The 19,867-nt window shown below is 38.5% G+C and overlaps 1 protein-coding gene across 4 annotated transcripts in view; it reads right to left on the bottom strand.

Moving 5' to 3' along the window:
• The window catches only part of zgc:123010 (uncharacterized protein LOC641500 homolog), an 81,664-nt gene that overhangs the window by 25,110 nt on the left and 36,687 nt on the right, over positions 1-19,867 (bottom strand). For all 4 annotated transcript variants that reach the window (XM_061910216.1, XM_061910214.1, XM_061910215.1 and 1 more), the window contains 5 exons: positions 10,030-10,075; positions 9,868-9,958; positions 9,653-9,794; positions 9,462-9,566; positions 9,282-9,375 (listed from right to left, as the gene is read on the bottom strand). In XM_061910216.1, coding sequence (XP_061766200.1) covers positions 9,282-9,375; positions 9,462-9,566; positions 9,653-9,794; positions 9,868-9,958; positions 10,030-10,075 — 478 coding nt within the window. The remainder of the gene's footprint in view (positions 1-9,281; positions 9,376-9,461; positions 9,567-9,652; positions 9,795-9,867; positions 9,959-10,029; positions 10,076-19,867) is intronic.

Below are 19,867 nucleotides of genomic sequence, written 5' to 3'. Positions count from 1 at the left end.
CATGTAAACCAGTGTGGGTGGCACTGGGAGCAGGTGGGTAAAGTGTCTTGCCCAAGGACACAACGGGATGACTAGGATGGCGGAAGCGGGGATCGAACCTGGAACCAACTGAGCTATGCCGCCCAAAGTACATCTGGGGACCCCCTGGGGGTCACATACCCGTATTGAAGACCTCTGTATTACAGTGTCAAAAGTGTGCATATTTGTCAGCAACATTATTATTAAACACTGCCTTAATTATCCTCAGCATGGAATTCACAAAAGCTGCTGAAGTTGTCACTGGAATCATCTTCCACTCCACCACGAGGAGAAAACCTGGTGGATTAATTAATAATCATCAATCAATCAATCAATGTTTATTTATATAGCCCCAAATCACAAATGTCTCAAAGGACTGCACAAATCATTACGACTACAACATCCTCCGAAGAACCCACAAAATAATAAATAATAATAAATAATAAATAATTCAATAAACCGCTGCTCCTCTTAGCCATTACTTAAGCAGCCACAACCATCAATCAATCAATCAATGTATTTTATTTCGGCAATCTTCATATAAAACAAAGAACAGCAACAAGAAAAGAAAAAAACAACAAAAAACACTCATTTGAGCAATGATTGAGCCGAAAGGGTGTAGGTTGAAGCAACGCTTATATAAACCTACCCCATCACAACAAGAACAAGGTTCAAAATATATAAAATCTAAAACATGCTTCACTTATATTACTTTTTTATTTTTTAAACAATATATAAGCAACATATATGTAGCACACGTCTCATATACACAGTTTAACATTTAAATCAAACATATACATTTGTACACTTATATATATACACACACACACACACACACACACACACATATATATATATATATATATATATATATATATATATATACACACACACACACACACACACACACACACACACACACATTTACATATATATATATATATACATATATATATATATACACACATATATATATCATACATACACAATTTATTCAAATTCTATATAAAGTGGTAATATATACATTTTAATATAACCTATATGTATAATTATGAAATCATAAATTGTATCTATATACATATATATTATTGTCTTTCTAAAACAATGTTTGCTCTTCTTTCTTATATTTACTAATGATAAATGATTTAAAAAGCTTTTTAAACTGGTTTATGTTGGTGCTGTGTTTTATTTCATCCTTTAAACAGTTCCATATTTTAACCCCTGCTATTGTTGTACTCATTCGTTTCTGCGTTGTTCTACAATATTGGATCTTAAAAAGTAGTTCTCTTAAATTATAATTCCCTTCTCTTTGTAAAAATCTTCTCTGTAACCCTGTTGGAAGTAAATCTTTACTTGCTTTATAAATCATTTGGGCAGTCTTGAGTTGGATGAGATCTGGTAGTTTTAAATCAAATGTTTTTATAAATAATCCATTAGTGTGTTCTCGGGGTCCTGTGTTATGTATCAGTCTGATGGCCCTTTTTTGCATTATGAATAGTGGTTGGATGTTCGTCCTGTATGTATTTCCCCAAACTTCTAGACAGTAACTCAAATATGGTAAAACAAGTGTACAATAAAGAGTGTGTAATGTGTTTTGATGAAGAATGTGCCTTGTTTTACCCAGGACAGCAATACTTCTGGCCAACTTCCCTTTGATGTATGTAATGTGTGACTTCCAGCAGATCCTGTGGTCCAAGATCACACCCAAAAATTTGATTTTGTTTACTCTTTCTATACTAACATTGTCTATATACAATTTTACATCTATATCATTTCTCTTATTTCCAAATAACATAAAGTTAGTTTTATTTAGGTTTAATGATAATTTATTAGCATCAAACCATTTTTTTAGTTTATACATCTCCATGGTGACGGTCCTCATGAGCTGCTGCAAGTCCACATCAGAACAGAGTACATTGGTGTCATCCGCAAATAACACATATTTAAGGTTTTCAGTTACATTACAAATATCATTTATATACATGATGAACATCTTGGGCCCTAAGACTGACCCCTGTGGTACCCCACATTTAATATTTAACCAACATGATTTTTTTGGTGATATCTGTACAAACTGCTTTCTATCAGATAAATAACTTTTTATCCATTCCAGAACAATACCCCTAAAACCATATTTTTCCATTTTTCTAATAAGAATACTATGGTCTACTGTATCAAAAGCCTTCTTAAGATCTAAGAATACTCCTATTGTATATTTTTATCAATACTATCAGTTATTTCTTCAATTAAATCTGTTAATGCCATTGCATGCAATTATCCTGCTACTCATGTTTAGACGACAACGGGTAGGAGATTGTAAATCTAAACTGCTAAAAAGAAAGCTGCAAAAAATGCCATAGTGACCCGATTATTGTGAGAGCCTCTTGCATTTCTGTCTTATTTGCTTTGAGGCGTGTGCGTATCGTAGGCAACCTTGTCAAGCCTGAGGCCATCGAGTGGAGACTTGATCAGGAAATGGTTTAAGTACCGTGCGTAGGAGCGGCACATGGCGAGAGACAATCGAATAAAGACAAGTTGTGTTGCGCGGTGGAATTTTAGTCCACTATAAGGACTTTCTGGTAAAACAGGAAAACAACAGGACAGGCTGGATTTTCTCAAAGCGGTTTCATCCGTCATCCGGGTCCAAGTTCAGTTGCTCGGATTTAAGTCCTCAGATATAAAAGAAACTTTTGGTTCATGGAATACTTATTAAATTTTTTTATATGACCTCAAATTCAACATGCACATTGTCTTTTCATTTACAAACCCTGTTTCCATATGAGTTGGGAAATTGTGTTAGATGTAAATATAAACGGAATACAATGATTTGCAAATCATTTTCAACCCATATTCAGTTGAATATGCTACAAAGACAACATATTTGATGTTCAAACTGATAAACATTTTAAATTTTTTTTGCAAATGATCATTAACTTTAGAATTTGATGCCAGCAACAATTGACAAAGAAGTTGGGAAAGGTGGCAAAAAATACTGATAAAGTTGAGGAATGCTCATCAAACACTTATATGGAACATCCCACAGGTGTGCAAGCTAATTGGGAACAGGTGGGTGCCATGATTGGGTAGCAGCTTCCATGAAATGCTAAGTAATTCACAAACAAGGATGGGGCGAGGGTCGCCACTTTGTAACCAAATCGTCCAACAGTTTTGGAACAACATTTCTCAAGGAGCTATTGCAAGGAATTTAGGGATTTTACCATCTACAGTCCGTAAAATCATCAATAAGTTCAGAGAATCTGGAGAAATCACTGCACGTAAGCGATGATATTACGGACTTTTGATCCCTCAGTCGGTACTGCATCAAATACCGACATTAGTGTGTAAAGGATATCACCACATGGGCTCAGGAACACTTCAGAAAACCACTGTCAGTAACTACAGTTGGTCGCTACATCTGTAAGTGCAAGTTAAAACTCTACTATGCAAAGTCAAACCCATTTATCAACAATATCCTGAAACGCCGCCGGCGTGGCTTGCCCGAGCTCACCTAAGATGGACTGATACAAAGTGGAAAGTTGTTCTGTGGTCTGACGAGTCCACATTTCAAATTGTATTTGGAAACAGAGGACGCGGTGTCCTCCAGAACAAAGAGGAAAATAACCGTTATAAGCGCTAAATTCAAAAGCCAGCATCTGTGATGGTATGGGGGTGTATTAGTGCCCAAGGCATGGGTAACTTACACATCTGGGAAGGAACCATTAATGCTAAAAGGTCCATACAGGTTTTGGAGCAACACATGTTATCCAAGCAACATTATCATGGACGCCCCTGCTTATTTCAGCAAGACAAGTGTTACAACAGCGTGGCTTCATAAAAAAAAAAAAAAAGAGTGCAGGTACTTTCCTGGCCCGCCTGCAGTCCAGACCTGTCTTCCATTGAAAATGTGTGGCATATTATGAAGTGTAAAATACACAATGGGAGACACTGAACTGTTGAAGGACTGAAGCTCTACATAAAACAAGAATGGGAAAGAAATCCACTTTCAAAGCTTCAACAATTAGTTTCCGCAGTTTCCAAACGTCTATTGAGTGTTGTTAAAAGAAAAGGTGATGTAGCACAGTGGTGAACATGCCCTTTCCCAACTACTTTGGCACGTGTTGTAGCCATAAAATTCTAAGTTAATTATTATTTGCTAAAAAATAAATTAAGTTTATGAGTTTGAACAGCAAATATCGTGTCTGTGTAGTGCATTCAATTGAATATGGGTTGAAAAGGATTTGCAAATCATGGTATTCGGTTTATATTTACATCTAACACAATTTCTCAACTCATGTGGAAACGGGGTTTGTAATATTAGCTATTTGAAAAAAAATGTATGAAAATATTCCCAATATTTTGGTCGCCACTTGTCATTAAGGGACGATGGTTGACCATTAGAGAAGGGAAATTGAACTTTTTTGGAATTTTGCCTATCATTTGCCTATTAAGACAAGAACACGTCTTTCTTTTTTTTTTTTCCTGCATTCAATTTGTAATATACGGCAAGTACAAGGTGGCTAACAATGAAGCTAAACATCTAAAAACCGCCAACAATACTCCTTTTACATCTCGTGACCTGAATATTAACCAAGTATTAGCGATATTGTTATTATAAGCGCTAACGTCAAACTACTTTTAGCGGCGCCACAGAGAGGTAGCTAGCTTGTGCAACTATTGACTTAGTGAGCCGATGAGCTGCTGCATCGCATCTGAGTTGGTGAAAGTCAATTCTAGATTATAAATCATGCATCTCACTTGTATAGTTGATGGTTGCGGCCATAAAACAGAGAACTCGGTCGACTTTGACATTCAACTTATACTTGGATTGGCGAGAAAGACACAAAAAGACACTTGTTTGTGCTCATTTTTTAATTTTTTTACCTGCGTGATTAGGTTTATTCTTTATCTAAACCAGAAGATATAAGCATCGCATCTGTCTGCATCAGATTGCAGGGTTTTCCCCTTGATACCTTACGCGGGGGGGTCATGGTCACCATCTGTAATTTGCATAATTTGCTATGATCTGATTTTCTTTAAAAAAAGCTAATAATCTCTACCAGGGCTAGGGAACCTATGGCTCTCGAGCCAGATGTGGCTCTTTTGATGACTGCATCTGGCTCTCAAGAAAAATATTAGCTGACATTGCTTAACACGATAAATAATGAATGATTTATCCAACGCCCTTGACGCGAATCCCTGAGGGGTGATGGACGGCTGGGCAGTGCCTGAAGAGCTGCAGTCCGCCACCGTAGCCCCCACTCCCTCCCCTATGTTGCATGTCTGGAGTTGTATGTTGTGATACGTATATATGCTTTGCTCTATAGTTTTTTTCCCATAGCTGTTCTGTGAACCTAACACTGTTTGTTTGTCTAATAAAATCAATCAGTCAATTAACAAAGTTTTGTTGTTCTTGGACGATAACAATACCTACCTACCTACCTAATTACGTTGGTAATCACAGTGTCAAAATATCCGTTTTCTACCACACCTGTTCAAGAAGTTGCATTCATGGTAAGAAGTATTTTATTGATTATTGGTTAGCTTCAGAATAACAATGTTAATTAAAAATAATAAGAGACCTACAATAGTCTAAAAATGTTGGTGTTACTAAAATAAATGCAGGCATTTAGTTATATTTAGTGTTAAAAAACTATTCTATGGCTCTCACGGAAATACATTGTAAAATATTTGGCTTTCATGGCTCTCTCAGCCAAAAAGGTTCCCGACCCCCTGATCTATACGTACATTTAAAAACAAAGTTGTTATTATTAATTAGTGTTAAAAAAAAAAAAAATTTTATCATTTTGCCATTTTTTCAGTTGTTGGTGCCTATTGTACAATGTACTTTGTTGATAATCTTGGATAACTTTGGAATAGCTTTTTTTTTTATTTCCGCCACTGTCCTCTTAATATTTGAACATTTTGTACATGGCTATATATTAAAGTTACGTCCACATCGCAGATGTGTTGACTGCGCTCCAAACAACTGCGTGTGTCTTGTTTACATCCGATTATGGCAGTGCTGTTTTCTGTGAACCAAGTCTTATTGTGTCTGGGGAAGCACGGTGACGAAAGTGTTTGCACGGGAGGTAAAACCTGTTGAAATTGTGCTGTTTGTTAGCATAAGATTGGCAATAAAAGTTAAAAATAGCAGCAGGCTTTACAACATATTACTTCTATTTTTTTTCACGTTAAAAAAACATATTTTCAAGATGTGGCGGCTATGATATTGCCTTGGCCGTGCGCCACAAAGTTATTTTCAGGGAGAACCCGGGACTGGGGGCAGACATTGCACAGTACGTAAATGTTTTTTCACGTTAGTAGTTGGTATTTTTTGTTCAGCATTTAGCAATAGTGCTTCTTGCTGGACTTGCTTATCACTCAACTTCTAAAGCTTGTAGTTCATCCTTATTATATTTAGGCTCAAAAAATATAAGGTTCTGGATCATCATTTGTCCCAAAGTGAAGTCTGCATGAGTAGCCGTCGTCGTCGTTGAAGAAAATAGCGACGAAATAATGCACTGCTGTTTGCTTATAATGACCAAAATACACAAATAGTATGTGTTATTATTAATGTGCCTATTACTACTTTACATATATACTTACAGCTGTAAGTATATATGTATATAAAACAGTATATACAATTTGGGAGATTTTGGGATGTTTTCAGATCGCTCTAAAGAAAGACTTGAAAAGTTGCAAGAATATTTTTGAATTTAAAAAGAGTTGCAAAAGGAGCCAACTGGCATTATATCACACTGATTTTTGATTTTGATTGGACATGTCATTGTAAAAATCCTCAAACAAAAATTAAAAAGTATGTTGGAGTTCGGTTGTAGTGGAGAGAACGGCGATAAAGTCATCTCAAATAATTTGTGTTAAAAAAGGGGCTGAATACATCTAAGAATATTATTCTTTCATCTGCTCCTTTCTGATCATAAAAATGTATAAGAAACAAAAAAAAACCATGAAAGTGTGAACTGTACGTGGCTTGTATTCATGCATTTTCATGAAAGGAATACAAAGAAATGATGATGAAGGACGAATCTAATTCCTTCCATTGTTAGCGGACTATTACTAGTGTCTATTTACAATTAAGAATGCTTTAAAGGGGAACATTATCACCAGACCTATGTAAGCGTCAATATATACCTTGATGGTGCAGAAAAAAGACCATATATTTTTTTAACCGATTTCCGAACTCTAAATGGGTGAATTTTGGCCAATTGAACGCCTTTCTGTTTATCGCTCTGGAAGCGATGACGTCAGAATGTGACATCGCCGAGGTAATACAGCCACCATTTTCATTTTCAACACATTGTAAACATTGGGTCTCACCTCTGTTATTTTCCGTTTTTTTGACTATTTTTTGGAACTTTGGAGACATCATGCCTCGTCGGTGTGTTGTCGGAGGGTGTAACAACACTAACAGGGAGGGATTCAAGTTGCACCACTGGCCCGAAGATGCGAAAGTGTCTGCCGCCAGACCCCCATTGAATGAACCAAAGTGTCTCCACATTTTACCGGCGATGACAGACATGGCACAGAGATGTTACCATGAATTGATTAACGTGGACCCCGACCTAAACAAGTTGAAAAACTTATTCGGGTGTTACCATTTAGTGGTGAATTGTACGGAATATGTACTGAACTGTGCAATCTACTAATAAAAGTATCTATCAATCAAAGTATCAATGTATGGATAACCTGCAGATGCATTTGCAACGATAAAGTCAACGAAATCACAAAGGTGAGTTTTGTTCATGTTGACTTATGTGCTAATCGGACATATTTGGTTGCGGCGTGACTGCCAGCTAATCGATGCTAACATGCTACGCTAATCGACGCCAACATGCTATTTACCGGCGGTTCTAAAGCAGACATGGCACAGAGATGTATGGATAACCTGCAGATGCATTTACAACGATAAAATCAATGAAATCACAAAGGTGAGTTTTGTTGATGTTGACTGCCAGCTAATCGATGCTAACATGCGACGTTAATCGATGCTAACATGCTATTTACCGGCGGTGCTAAAGCAGACATGGCACAGAGATGTATGGATAACCTGCAGATGCATTTGCAACTATATTACGTTTCCTTCCACCCACATTTAATGCGAAAAAAACACTTACCAATCGACGGATTTAAGTTGCTCCCGTGTCACAAGATGCGAAAGTCCTGATCGTTTGGTCCGCACATTTTACCGGCGATGCTAACGCAGCTAACGTCAACAGCTATTCGCTCAATAGCTTCAGTTTTTTCTTCAATACTTTCATACTCCAACCATCCGTTTCAATACATGTGTAATCTGTTGAATCACTTAAGCCGCTGAAATCAGAGTCTGAATCCAAGCTAATGTCGCTATATCTTGCTGTGTTATTCGCCGTCGTTTGTTTACATTGGCAGCACTGTATGACGTCACAGGAAAATGGATAGTCGCATCGCAAATAGCGAAAATCAAGCACTTTAAAGCTTTTTTTAGGGATATTCAGAGACCGGTAAAATTTTGAAGAAAACTTCAAAAAATACAACAAGCCACTGGGAACTGATTTTTATTGTTTTTAACCCTTTTTGAAATTGTGATAATGTTCCCCTTTAAAAAAAAAAAACATGTGAGCTTGTTTCACAAAAGGATTGTGAATGATAGGCAATATTTTTTTTAAATAAGTGCAATTCCTCTTAAAGTATATCCAAATTTATTTTCTATAGTATTGCCCCTAAAGTGTTACAATGGTTGCTAAAATGTGAGAGGTATACTTACTTCCATCCATCCATCCATTTTCTACCGCTTATTCCCTTTCGGGGTGGCGGGGGGCGCTGGCGCCTATCTCAGCTACAATCGGGCGGAAGGCGGGGTACACCCTGGACAAGTCGCCACCTCATCGCAGGGCCAACACAGATAGACAGACAACATTCACACTCACATTCACACACTAGGGCCAATTTTAGTGTTGCCAATCAACCTATCCCCTGGTGCATGTCTTTGGAACTGGGAGGAAGCCGGAGTACCCGGAGGGAACCCACGCACTCACGGGGAGAACATGCAAACTCCACACAGAAAGATCCCGAGCCTGGATTTGAACCCAAGACTGCAGGACCTTCGTATTGTGAGGCAAACGCACTAACCCCTCTTCCACCGTGAAGCCTATACTTACTTTGTTTATAGATATTCTACAATATACAGGTTGATTATAGTTGATTATCGTTTTCTATACGTTACAACAAGGAAATGCGTTTGTAGAACACATGTGTGATCTGACCTCTGGTAGCATCAGAAAAGGATGCCAAAACCTCTTGCACTGTCGAATATCTCTCCAGCAATAGCGCGCTGTCCATCTCATTTAAACCGAGCTCCTGAAGCACAGAGGTAGAACACACACAACTATGTATGGGGGCAATTGTTTATATCAATAAATGATTTAATTTACGTGTGCATTTACCGTTAATTGGAGCAATTTGCAGTAAAAGAGATCATTGACGGCCTCGTCACAGTTGTTGTCCAGTTTAAGCACCTGCTCCATAGCTTTTTGTGCGTCACTGTATAACTACATGATGCACGCAATAACAAATAAGTGCATTTTAGTGTTGCGCGAGCCGATACAGTGATCGCTGTGGTAGGGCATGTACACACCTTCATGCCTTTGAGAGCACTTCCCTTGCGAAAATAACCTTTGGGCCAGTCTGGAGCCAGCTGGATGGCGCGCTCGGCATCTGCCAGAGCCTGAGTGTACTGCTCCAAGCAATAATAGCAATAAGAACGATTCCCAAAGAACCTGAAGATAAAGAATGATGATGCTTATTTCTGAGCATGTATGTGCTGTCTTGGTTATAAATGTGTGGACGCACCTGTAATCATCTGGATCATGTTTGATGGCTTCTGTAAACATGTTGGCTGCTTGTAAGTACTGTCCTTCCTGGACGAGCTTGATCCCTTTTTCTGGAGGATAGTAAGTTAGCTCACTTTGCTGCAGCATTGTTCTATTCAAAAACCAAAGCAATTTCCTTTACCTGCAAGCGATGTGGTTTTCTTTGTCGTGATGTCCGTTCCGTTTATCTGAAATAGAAGCACGATAATCAATAAGTCATGTTCAGCTATATAGACCACAACATCGAGTACACTGGCACAATCTAACGAGCGTTGCTAGAAAAGCTCAAAAACTCTGTTTTTTTTATTTATCTGAGACGGATGCCAACTAAAAAATGATTTTATTGTGGTCGTAGTTTGCATGGACGTGGTTTCGAAAAGGGGCAGTTTTTGTCCTGTGCACTTTTGACCGTCCAGAAGTAATGTAAGGCTATTGAATGGAGACAAGTCAAACACTTGTGCCAGGCAGAAAACCGCCGCTTGTCCCTTTTTCACCACCTACAAGTTCGGCCCGCCATGTAATTTATTTTGGCCCTTGAGACAATATTAAATTAACATTAGAGCTGGCCCGCCGGTATTATACAGCGCTAGTTCTAATATTTGCCAACACTCACGATTTTCCCAGGAGAATCCCGAATTTCAGTGCCCCCCCCCCCCCCTCGGAAATCAATCAATCAATGTTTATTTATATAGCCCCAAATCACAAATGTCTCAAAGGACTGCACAAATCATTACGACTACAACATCCTCGGAAGAACCCACAAAAGGGCAAGGAAAACTCACACCCAGTGGGCAGAGAGAATTCACATCCAGTGGGACGCCAGTGACAATGCTGACTATGAGAAACCTTGGAGAGGACCTCAGATGTGGGCAACCCCCCCTCTCTAGGGGACCGAAAGCAATGGATGTCGAGCGGGTCTAACATGATACTGTGAAAGTTCAATCCATAGTGGCTCCAACACAGCCGCGAGAGTTCAGTTCAAGCGGATCCAAGACCGCAGCGAGAGTCCCGTCCACAGGAAACCATCTCAAGCGGATCAGCAGCGTAGAGACGTCCCCAACCGATACAGGCGAGCGGTCCATCCTGGGTCCCGACGAGCGGCCCATCTACCGGGACAACCATTCTCCCGATTTCGACTCGGACAACAATATCGGCGGCGTGCCTTAAAAGGTACTGCTTTTAGCGTCCTCTACAACCTGTTGTCATGTCCGCTTTTCCGCCATACAATCAGCGTGCCAGCCCAGTCACGTAATATATGCGCAATCTACACACACACACACAACGGAATGCAAGGCATACTTGGTCAACAGCCATACAGGTCACACTGAGGGTGGCCTTATAAACAACTTTAACACTGATACAAATAGACTGATACATAACACAGGACCCCGAGAACACACTAATAGATTATTTATAAAAACATTTAAAACTACCAGATCTCATCCAACTCAAGACTGCCCAAATGATTTATAAAGCAAGTAAAGATTCACTTTCAACAGGGTTACAGAGAAGATTTTTACGGAGAGAAGGGAATTATAATTTAAGAGGAGAACTACTTTTTAGGACCCAATATTGTAGAACGACGCAGAAACGAATGAGTATAACAATAGCAGGGGTTAAAATATGGAACTGTTTAAAGGATGAAATAAAACACAGCACCAACATAAACCAGTTTAAAAAGCTTTTTTAAATCATTTATCATTAGTAAATATAAGAAAGAAGAGCAAACATTGTTTTAGAAAGACAATAATATATAATATGTATATAAATAAAATTTATGATTTCATAATTATACATATAGGTTATATTAAAATGTATATATTACCACTTTATATGGAATTTAAATAAATTGTGTATATATAATATATATACATAGAAGTGTACAAATGTATATGTTTGATTTAAATGTTAAACTGTGTATATGAGACGTGTGCTACATATATGTTGCTTATATATTGTTTAAAAAAAAAATTTAATATAAGTGAAGCATGTTTTAGATTTTATATATTTTGAACCTTGTTCTTGTTGTGATGGGGTGGATTTATATAAGCGTTGCTTCAACCTACACCCTTTCGGCTCAATCATTGCTCAAATGAGTGTTGTTGTTTTTTTCTTTTTTTGTTGTTGTTCTTTGTTTTATGTGAAGATTGCCGAAACAAATAAAAAATAAAAAATATGCACCACACTGTGAACCCACACCAAACAAGAATGACAAACACATTTTGGGAGAACATCCGCACTGTAACACAACAGAACAAATACCCAGAACCCCTTGCAGCACTAACTCTTCCGGGACACTACAATATACACACCCCCGCTACCAACAAACCTCGATTTTGCATGTCACTCTAAAGTTATATAAGCCTTGCTTGTTCATTATGCAATGCAAAACTTGTTTGGGTCCCTATTAAAAGGTTAAGTGGTTCAACTTTGGCCCGCGGCTTTGTTCAGTTTAGAATTTTGGCCCACTTTGTATTTGAGTTTGACACCCCTGACCTACAAGCTCAATATTCACTTCCTGGCGCCTGTTATAAAATAAATCCATAAAAGTAACAATATAAATTCATCGTGTACAAGGTAGAAATAAATGAGGAGTCCTCATTTAGTCCTGGGCGAGGATGATGTGGTCCAACAATAATTAACAGCATGCAGCTGTTGACCAATCAGCAGTCAGATGCCAGACAAGAACGAGTCGCTATCATTTACAGGAGAGATATTTGCAATAAAAAATGATTTTAAAACGGTTGCTGTTAAACTGGTGAGTGAGATCATAAAACTGTTTCAAACACTGATTTTTGTAACATCATGGGTGTAGTTTACAGTATATTATATCTAACCAGGAAAAGAGCAGGTTACAGGGGTGGACTTTTTTTTTTCTAACTCTACAAACAGCCCACGACATGGGACACATAGTTGAGGAGCAAAAATAACTTAATAATAATAATAGAGTGTGCACACACATTTCCACAAATGTTGTCCCCGGTTGTTTGCAATGATGTCGTAATGCACGTCAAAATATCGCAGGCTGGTTCTGATATTTTGCTCTTCTCAAGTAACGAAATAAAAAAGTAATGAACGGTGAGTTTATGCTAAGACTTAAAAAGTCTAGGACAGGGGCCTTCAACTGGCCCTCAAGACGAAGTCCTCAATTTGGCCTAGTAGGGTTCTACAAGCAATATCGCCGTGAGTAGTCCATCCATCCATTTTCTACCGTTTTATTCCCTAGGCGCTGGTGCCTATCTCAGCTACAATCGGGCGGAAGGCGGAGTACACCCTGGACAAGTCACCACCTCATCGCAGGCCGTGGGTAGTGTTTTCATATCAAATTAGTTTAGCCAGTGGTCTAATAGCTGCCATTTTGTCACCATCTGGTGGCCAACAAAAGTTAATATACTATTATTTGTACAGCACAGCATACACTTATATGACCCAATCCAAACAACCTTCCCTAGTCATGGCGCAGGAAAAAAAAAATCAACACTCGGTCACAAATAACAACCTGCTCATTGAACTTTGAGGATATTACAAAAAACATACAATCGATATTAAAAAAAAAATCTAAATTACCGGTACACCTATTTAAATCCATTACCAGGAGTGATGAGAAAAATACATAACACTCTGTCCACACTTATCCATGTTTAGCGCATTTTAGCTGCATAATAATTCTTATTGATTACAGAAAACTTAAGGAGGTTGTCACGGAAGTAAACAGGGTAGTAGTTGAACTTACACATACTCTTAATATCCAATTATAATAGGGATCAATTATATATCTATTATAATAAAATGTACTCATACATATGTATGTATGTATGTATATATACAAATACATATACACACATATATATATACATACACACACACACACACAAATGTGTGTATGTATATATATGTGTGTATATGTATTTGTATATATACATACATACATATGTATAAGTACATATAATAATAATATATAATAACATGTACTCATACATATGTATGTATGTATGTATGTATATATACAAATACATATACACACATATATATACATACACACACATATATACGCACACACACACACACTTTTTAAGCCCAATGCAGACGCCCAGTCAAAAAGATTGGACACCCCTGTTCTATATTATCAATCAATCAATCAACCAATGTTTATTTATATAGCCCTAAATCACAAGTGCCTCAAAGGGCTGCACAAACCACAACAACATCCTCGGTAGGACCCACATAAGGGCAAGGAAAAACTCACCCCAGTGGGACGTTGACCATGATGACTATGAGAAACCTTGGATAGGTTATTAAAGTGTACTAAAGTACAGTCTACATACATTTTGTGATAAAAGACTAATTTTATTTACTGTAAAATGCGCATACAAGTTGTACTGACTGAGGCCGATTTTCTGCACAAAAACAACAGTCCAAAGGCCAGGGCGGGTAAACTAAGCCATGTCTTTGGTGCGAAACGAATAATTAAACAGTATAAATACACACAAAAATGCCAACAGGTGAGTTTGTGAGGTCCAAACACTGTCTCTTTATTACAGTTGGTGTTTTTGCAGGTTTCACGTAATAAAGTCGCTATTTGAGTCAGTTGAAGTTGACAATGAAGCACTTGTCTTAATGCTCAGTCATGCAAGGACAGACTGACTTCTCTTTCACGTCCGCTAAGAGTGACACATACCTGTGTATGAAAAAACTGCCGCTCAACTAGTCCAAGGATGTATTATTACCGTAATTGTGCTTTTGACTTCCACTATACTGCATAAACACCAAAAAAATGGCGTAAAAAGAAACACAATGAGTCATTTGAAATGCTAATTGCTACGCCAAATAGGGTAACATTTAGCAGAGAATTAGAAGAAAACAGAGTAGCTTCCCAACAACCCTAACCTGGACCCAACTGAACACTTGTGGGATTTGCTTGTGCATGACAGGCGAGTCGATGATACTGAGTTAAGCGTGGAATGCCATCCCACAGCAGTGTGCCACCAGCATAAGGGGGTAGTGCCAAGATGTTTTGGCACTGAAGCTACTTAAGGTTCTATACTGTGCAAAATGTACTTTGCATGGTGTTGTAATATCCATATAGCCCATTTATGAGCACCAAATCTGAGAAAAAAAAAAGAAAAAAAAAGAGTTATCACTTCGCTAACTTGTTTTCTCCTATTTGGGGAGAAAAGGCGCTTAAATAAATGCTTTTGAAGTTAAGGGTTTTCATGACGTCATTAAGGAAAAACGTACTTTCCTGTGGACATGACACAGTGACCGACATGTGGTGTAATCCACTCCCACTTCGCACAGGACATATTTATGAATAAAAAGAGAAAACAACCTTTACTACACATTGTAAAATAAAGCTTAATGGGGCTTCACGGTGGCAGAGGGGTTAGTGCGTCTGCCTCACAATACAAAGTTCCTGCAGTCCTGGGTTCAAATCCAGGCTCGGAATCTTTCTGTGTGGAGTTTGCATGTTCTCCCCGTGAATGCGTGGGTTCCCTCCGGGTACTCCGGCTTCCTCCCACTTCCAAAGACATGCACCTGGGGATAGGTTGATTGGCAACACTAAATTGGCCCTAGTGTGTGAATGTTGTCTGTCTATCTGTGTTGGCCCTGCGATGAGGTGGCGACTTGTCCAGGGTGTACCCTGCCTTCCGCCCGATTGTAGCTGAGATAGGCGCCAGCGCCCCCCGCGACCCCGAAAGGGAATAAGCGGTAGAAAATGGATGGATGGATGGGGAACATTATCACAATTCCAAAAGGGCTAAAAACAATAAAAATCAGTTCCCAGTGGCTTGTTTTATTTTTCCAAGTTTTTTTCAAAATTTTACACCTCCCGGAATATCCCTGAAAAAAGCTTTAAAGTTCTTGATTTTCGCTATTTGCAATGTGACTATCTATTTCCCTGTGACGTCATACAGGGCTGCCAATACAAACAACATGGCGGTTACCACAGCAAGATATAGCGACATTAGCTCGAATTCAGACTCGGATTTCAGCGGTTTAAGCTATTCAACAGATTACTCATGTATTGAAACAGATGGTCGGAGTATGGAGGCAGATAGCGAAAACGAAATTGAAGATATTTCGCGAATAGCTATTGACGCTATTCGGCCATAGCATGGGTGTACCTAATGAAGTGGCCCATAGCATGGCTGCCTTGTTAGCATCGCCGGTAAAATGTGCAGAGCAAACGATCAGGACTTTCGCATCTTGTGAGACTGGAGCAACTTAAATCTGTCGATTGGTAAGTGTTTGTTTCGCATAAAATGTGGGTATCTAGTTTCAAATGTACATACAGCTTGCGTAAATAGCATGTTAGCATCGATTAGCATAGCATGTTAGCATCGATTAGCTGGCAGTCATGCCGAGACCAAATATGTCTGATTAGCACATAAGACAACAACATCAACAAAACTCACCTTTGTGATTTCGTTGACTTAATCGTTGCAAATGCATCTGCAGGTTATCCATACATCTCTGTGCCATGTCTGTCTTAGCATCGCCGGTCAAATGTGAAGACACTCTGGTACATTCAATGGGGGTCTGGCGGCAGATTTCTTGCCGGTGGTGCAACTTGAATCCCTCCCTGTTAGTGTTGTTACACCCTCCGACAACACACCGACGAGACATGATGTCTCCAAGGTTCCAAAAAATAGTCGAAAAAACGGAAAATAACAGAGCTGAGACCCAATGTTTACAATGGGTTGAAAATGAAAATGGCGGCTGTATTACCTCGGCGATGTCACATTCTGACGTCATCCCCTCCAGAGCGATAAACAGAAAGGAGTTTAATTCGCCAAAATTCACCCATTTAGAGTTCGGAAATCGGTTAAAAAAATACATGGTCTTTTTTCTGCAACATCAAGGTATATATTGACGCTTGCATAGGTTTGGTGATAATGTTCCCCTTTAAAGGGAAATTGCACTTTTTTCAGTTTTTTGCCTGTTGTTCGCAATCATCCTGAGAGACAAGAGCACACATGGTTTTTTTTAATGAGGCTTTTAAAGATGATAAAACACACTTGGAAAAATGCGGCTATTGAGGGGGGTGTACCCCGCCTTCCGCCCGATTGCATCTGAGATAGGCTCCAGCACCCCCCGCAACCTCAAAAGGGACTAGCGGTAGAAAATGGTTGGATGGATGGGAGTTACTGTTGTAGCCTTTAAGCCCTCTCATGCAACTTTGAAAACACTCCATCAACGTTTTATATAAACACTGCAAGTACTATATATTTTTTAGTAACAGACACCATCATAACAATATGTAATATGTACAATATTTACCATATTTTGATCATTTTAATCATTTCTGGGACTGACTTCTGGCACGCGTTGATTTCCATTTGCATAGCAGCACACTTTGACATCCAGCAACAACTTGTGTTCCTACTTCCAGATATAAAAACACTTGTGTGTGTGTGTGTTCTAAACACGGCAGATTTGGTAACGGACAACGACAAATTAGGATTCACAACCTTATCTTTTTGCTCCTGAGTGAACGTAGTATTAACTACTGAGAGCATGAAAAAGAGAGTCATACTTCGGAGCAGATGGAAGCTGATAGAGCGAGGTGAGATCGATTCAAAGCTGTAAATGTGACACTTGAAGCCAAGGTATTTCAACATAAATGGAGTGCTTAACCCAAATTAACCAGGAAAAAAGTCCCCAGCCAGCTGGACCAAACAGATTATTGTCCATCGAATAAGTCACACTTTACATTGATCATTATACACGCAGTGTGTCATATGTGTTAGTACAACTACAGAACATAACGCTGTCTGGCTAGCTGTCTACAAACAAAACAGGAAATGTGGGCTAATACTTTACAGATACTGTAATATGATTGTTCATGTTTTTCAGTCAGTACAGATTGGTGTCGTATCGCAGTGTTGTGTATTACAAACTCAAACGAGTTTCGTACGGACGTAGAAGCTAGGTTAGCTCTTGCTATAATTAGCTTTTACGGCTAACGCCGATGTGTTACTACGATAGAGAAATAATTCCTCAGTGTTCGCTCTTACAATAAGAATGTTGCTACGGCTCGGTTACTATGCAGGTTACGGAACGTAAAGAAGTGTTGGTGACGGTTTTTGAATGCATTTTTAAAGTGATTAAGAGGTGGAACTTATTGCTCCCATTAGCTGCATTGTTAACTACCTCGAAAAGACGATTTTTACATGTTAGAAAGCAAAAAAAAACAACTTTTGTATTCTTGTCCCTCAATGATTATGATAGGCAAAATTACATAAAACGTCCTTTTAAATTGGGGAATTTTCGATCACAATCATTATGACAGACAAGACGAATGTTTTTTTTTGCATTCTAAATATTTAATAAATGTAAATAAAAGTGCGCTTACAGCAAAGCTAATTGAAGGTCCTCTATTACGCTCATAAAATCCAATAAATAACCATTCAACCAACCTGCTCAGTGGTCTTGTGGCTTTAGTGAGACTAGAAGGTCGTGCGTTCAAACCCCAGCCAAGTCATGGGACCCATTGCCTTCCTGCTTGGCGCTCAGCAACAAGGGTTGGAATTGGGCCTTAAATCAATGCGTTTGTATTAGGACTGGGCGATATATCGATATACTCTATAAATCGCGGGTTTGTCTCTGTGTGATGTAGAAAATGACTATATTGTGATATTCTAGTATACGTTCTCACGCAGTTGCTTTTAGCTGAAGGCATTACACTGCATGCGTTTCCCACTCTTTCTTGTCTCTCCTTCTCACAGAGACATAAACAAGCGCACTTTCTTACGTATGTCACGCGTGCAACGTCACACGGCCTCCCCGAGCAGAGAGGTAGCTACATGGGTAACATTAGCTGTGATGCTAACGGTGCGTTGCGAGTGGTAATACGAGAGAGAGAAGGTGCCAATCTGGTAACAAATGAAGGAAGAATTAATTACCAAGAAAAACAGCACGGGGTGCATCGTCTGGCGGTGGTTTGGCTTCAAGTGGGAATATGTTGAACAATTATGCGGCAAAAGCGTTGCTACAAAAAGTAGCAGCACTGCTATCCAGACTGTAATTGATAGCTGTGGTCTCACACAAATAATAAATGAACCCACGCATCGCAACGGTAATACGATAGACCTAGTGCTTGTCAGGGGTATCACCGTCTCCAAAGTTACGATACTCCCGTATACTAAAGTATTGTCCGATCATTACCTTATAAATAAAATTTTTGCTATTTGATTTCCTATTATGCAGCTCCTTTTTATTTTTATTTATTTATTTATTTTATTTATTTATTTATTTTATTTTTATTTGACACATATTGAAAAATCTTATGTGACATCATGCACAAAAGTGAACTTTATTTGTTTTAAACTATTGTAGTGGCGTTCTGTACAAAAAGTGCACTTTAATTTAGTGTTGGTTTGATATGTCATCTTAGTGACATCATGCACATAAGTGCACACATAGCTTGTTTTAAAATATCTCTGACAATTTTGCACTGTTTTGAAATGACATGAATGTTTGGGCCACTGCTTAATAACTGTTTAATAAATACAGTTTTGCTAAATTGACTTAGTTGGGATTTCCCTTTTGGCATGAAAGTTTTAAAATGAGCATATATTAATCCAGTATGAACAAGAAAGTTTTAATGTAGACACATAGAATCATCATACTGCTGTGATTATATGCATCAAGTTATCATTCAAGGCTAAGGCAAAATATCGCAATATATATCGTGTATCGTGATATGGCCCAAAAATATCAAAATATTAATAAAAGGCTCTAGTTTGAATGTGTACATGTGCTCCCTCCGCGTAAGTGTTGACGAAACCGAGTGAGTGACAGCTGTAAATACCAATCATTTCATTTGGGCCGGTGAAAAATGTATTGCATAAACTTTGCAGTTGTGAAAAATATCAACAATTATCAAACAAATGTGTTTTGTTAAACCACTAACTGTAACATACGCTAGCCGCTGTTTTTTTTTGTTACATTTTTGCAACAGCCCCTCTAATTTCACA

This window comes from Nerophis ophidion, linkage group LG09 (assembly GCF_033978795.1).
Source record: "Nerophis ophidion isolate RoL-2023_Sa linkage group LG09, RoL_Noph_v1.0, whole genome shotgun sequence".
In the NCBI taxonomy this organism is placed as follows: Eukaryota; Metazoa; Chordata; class Actinopteri; order Syngnathiformes; family Syngnathidae; genus Nerophis; species Nerophis ophidion.
This window is presented reverse-complemented; position numbering and strand designations above follow the sequence as displayed.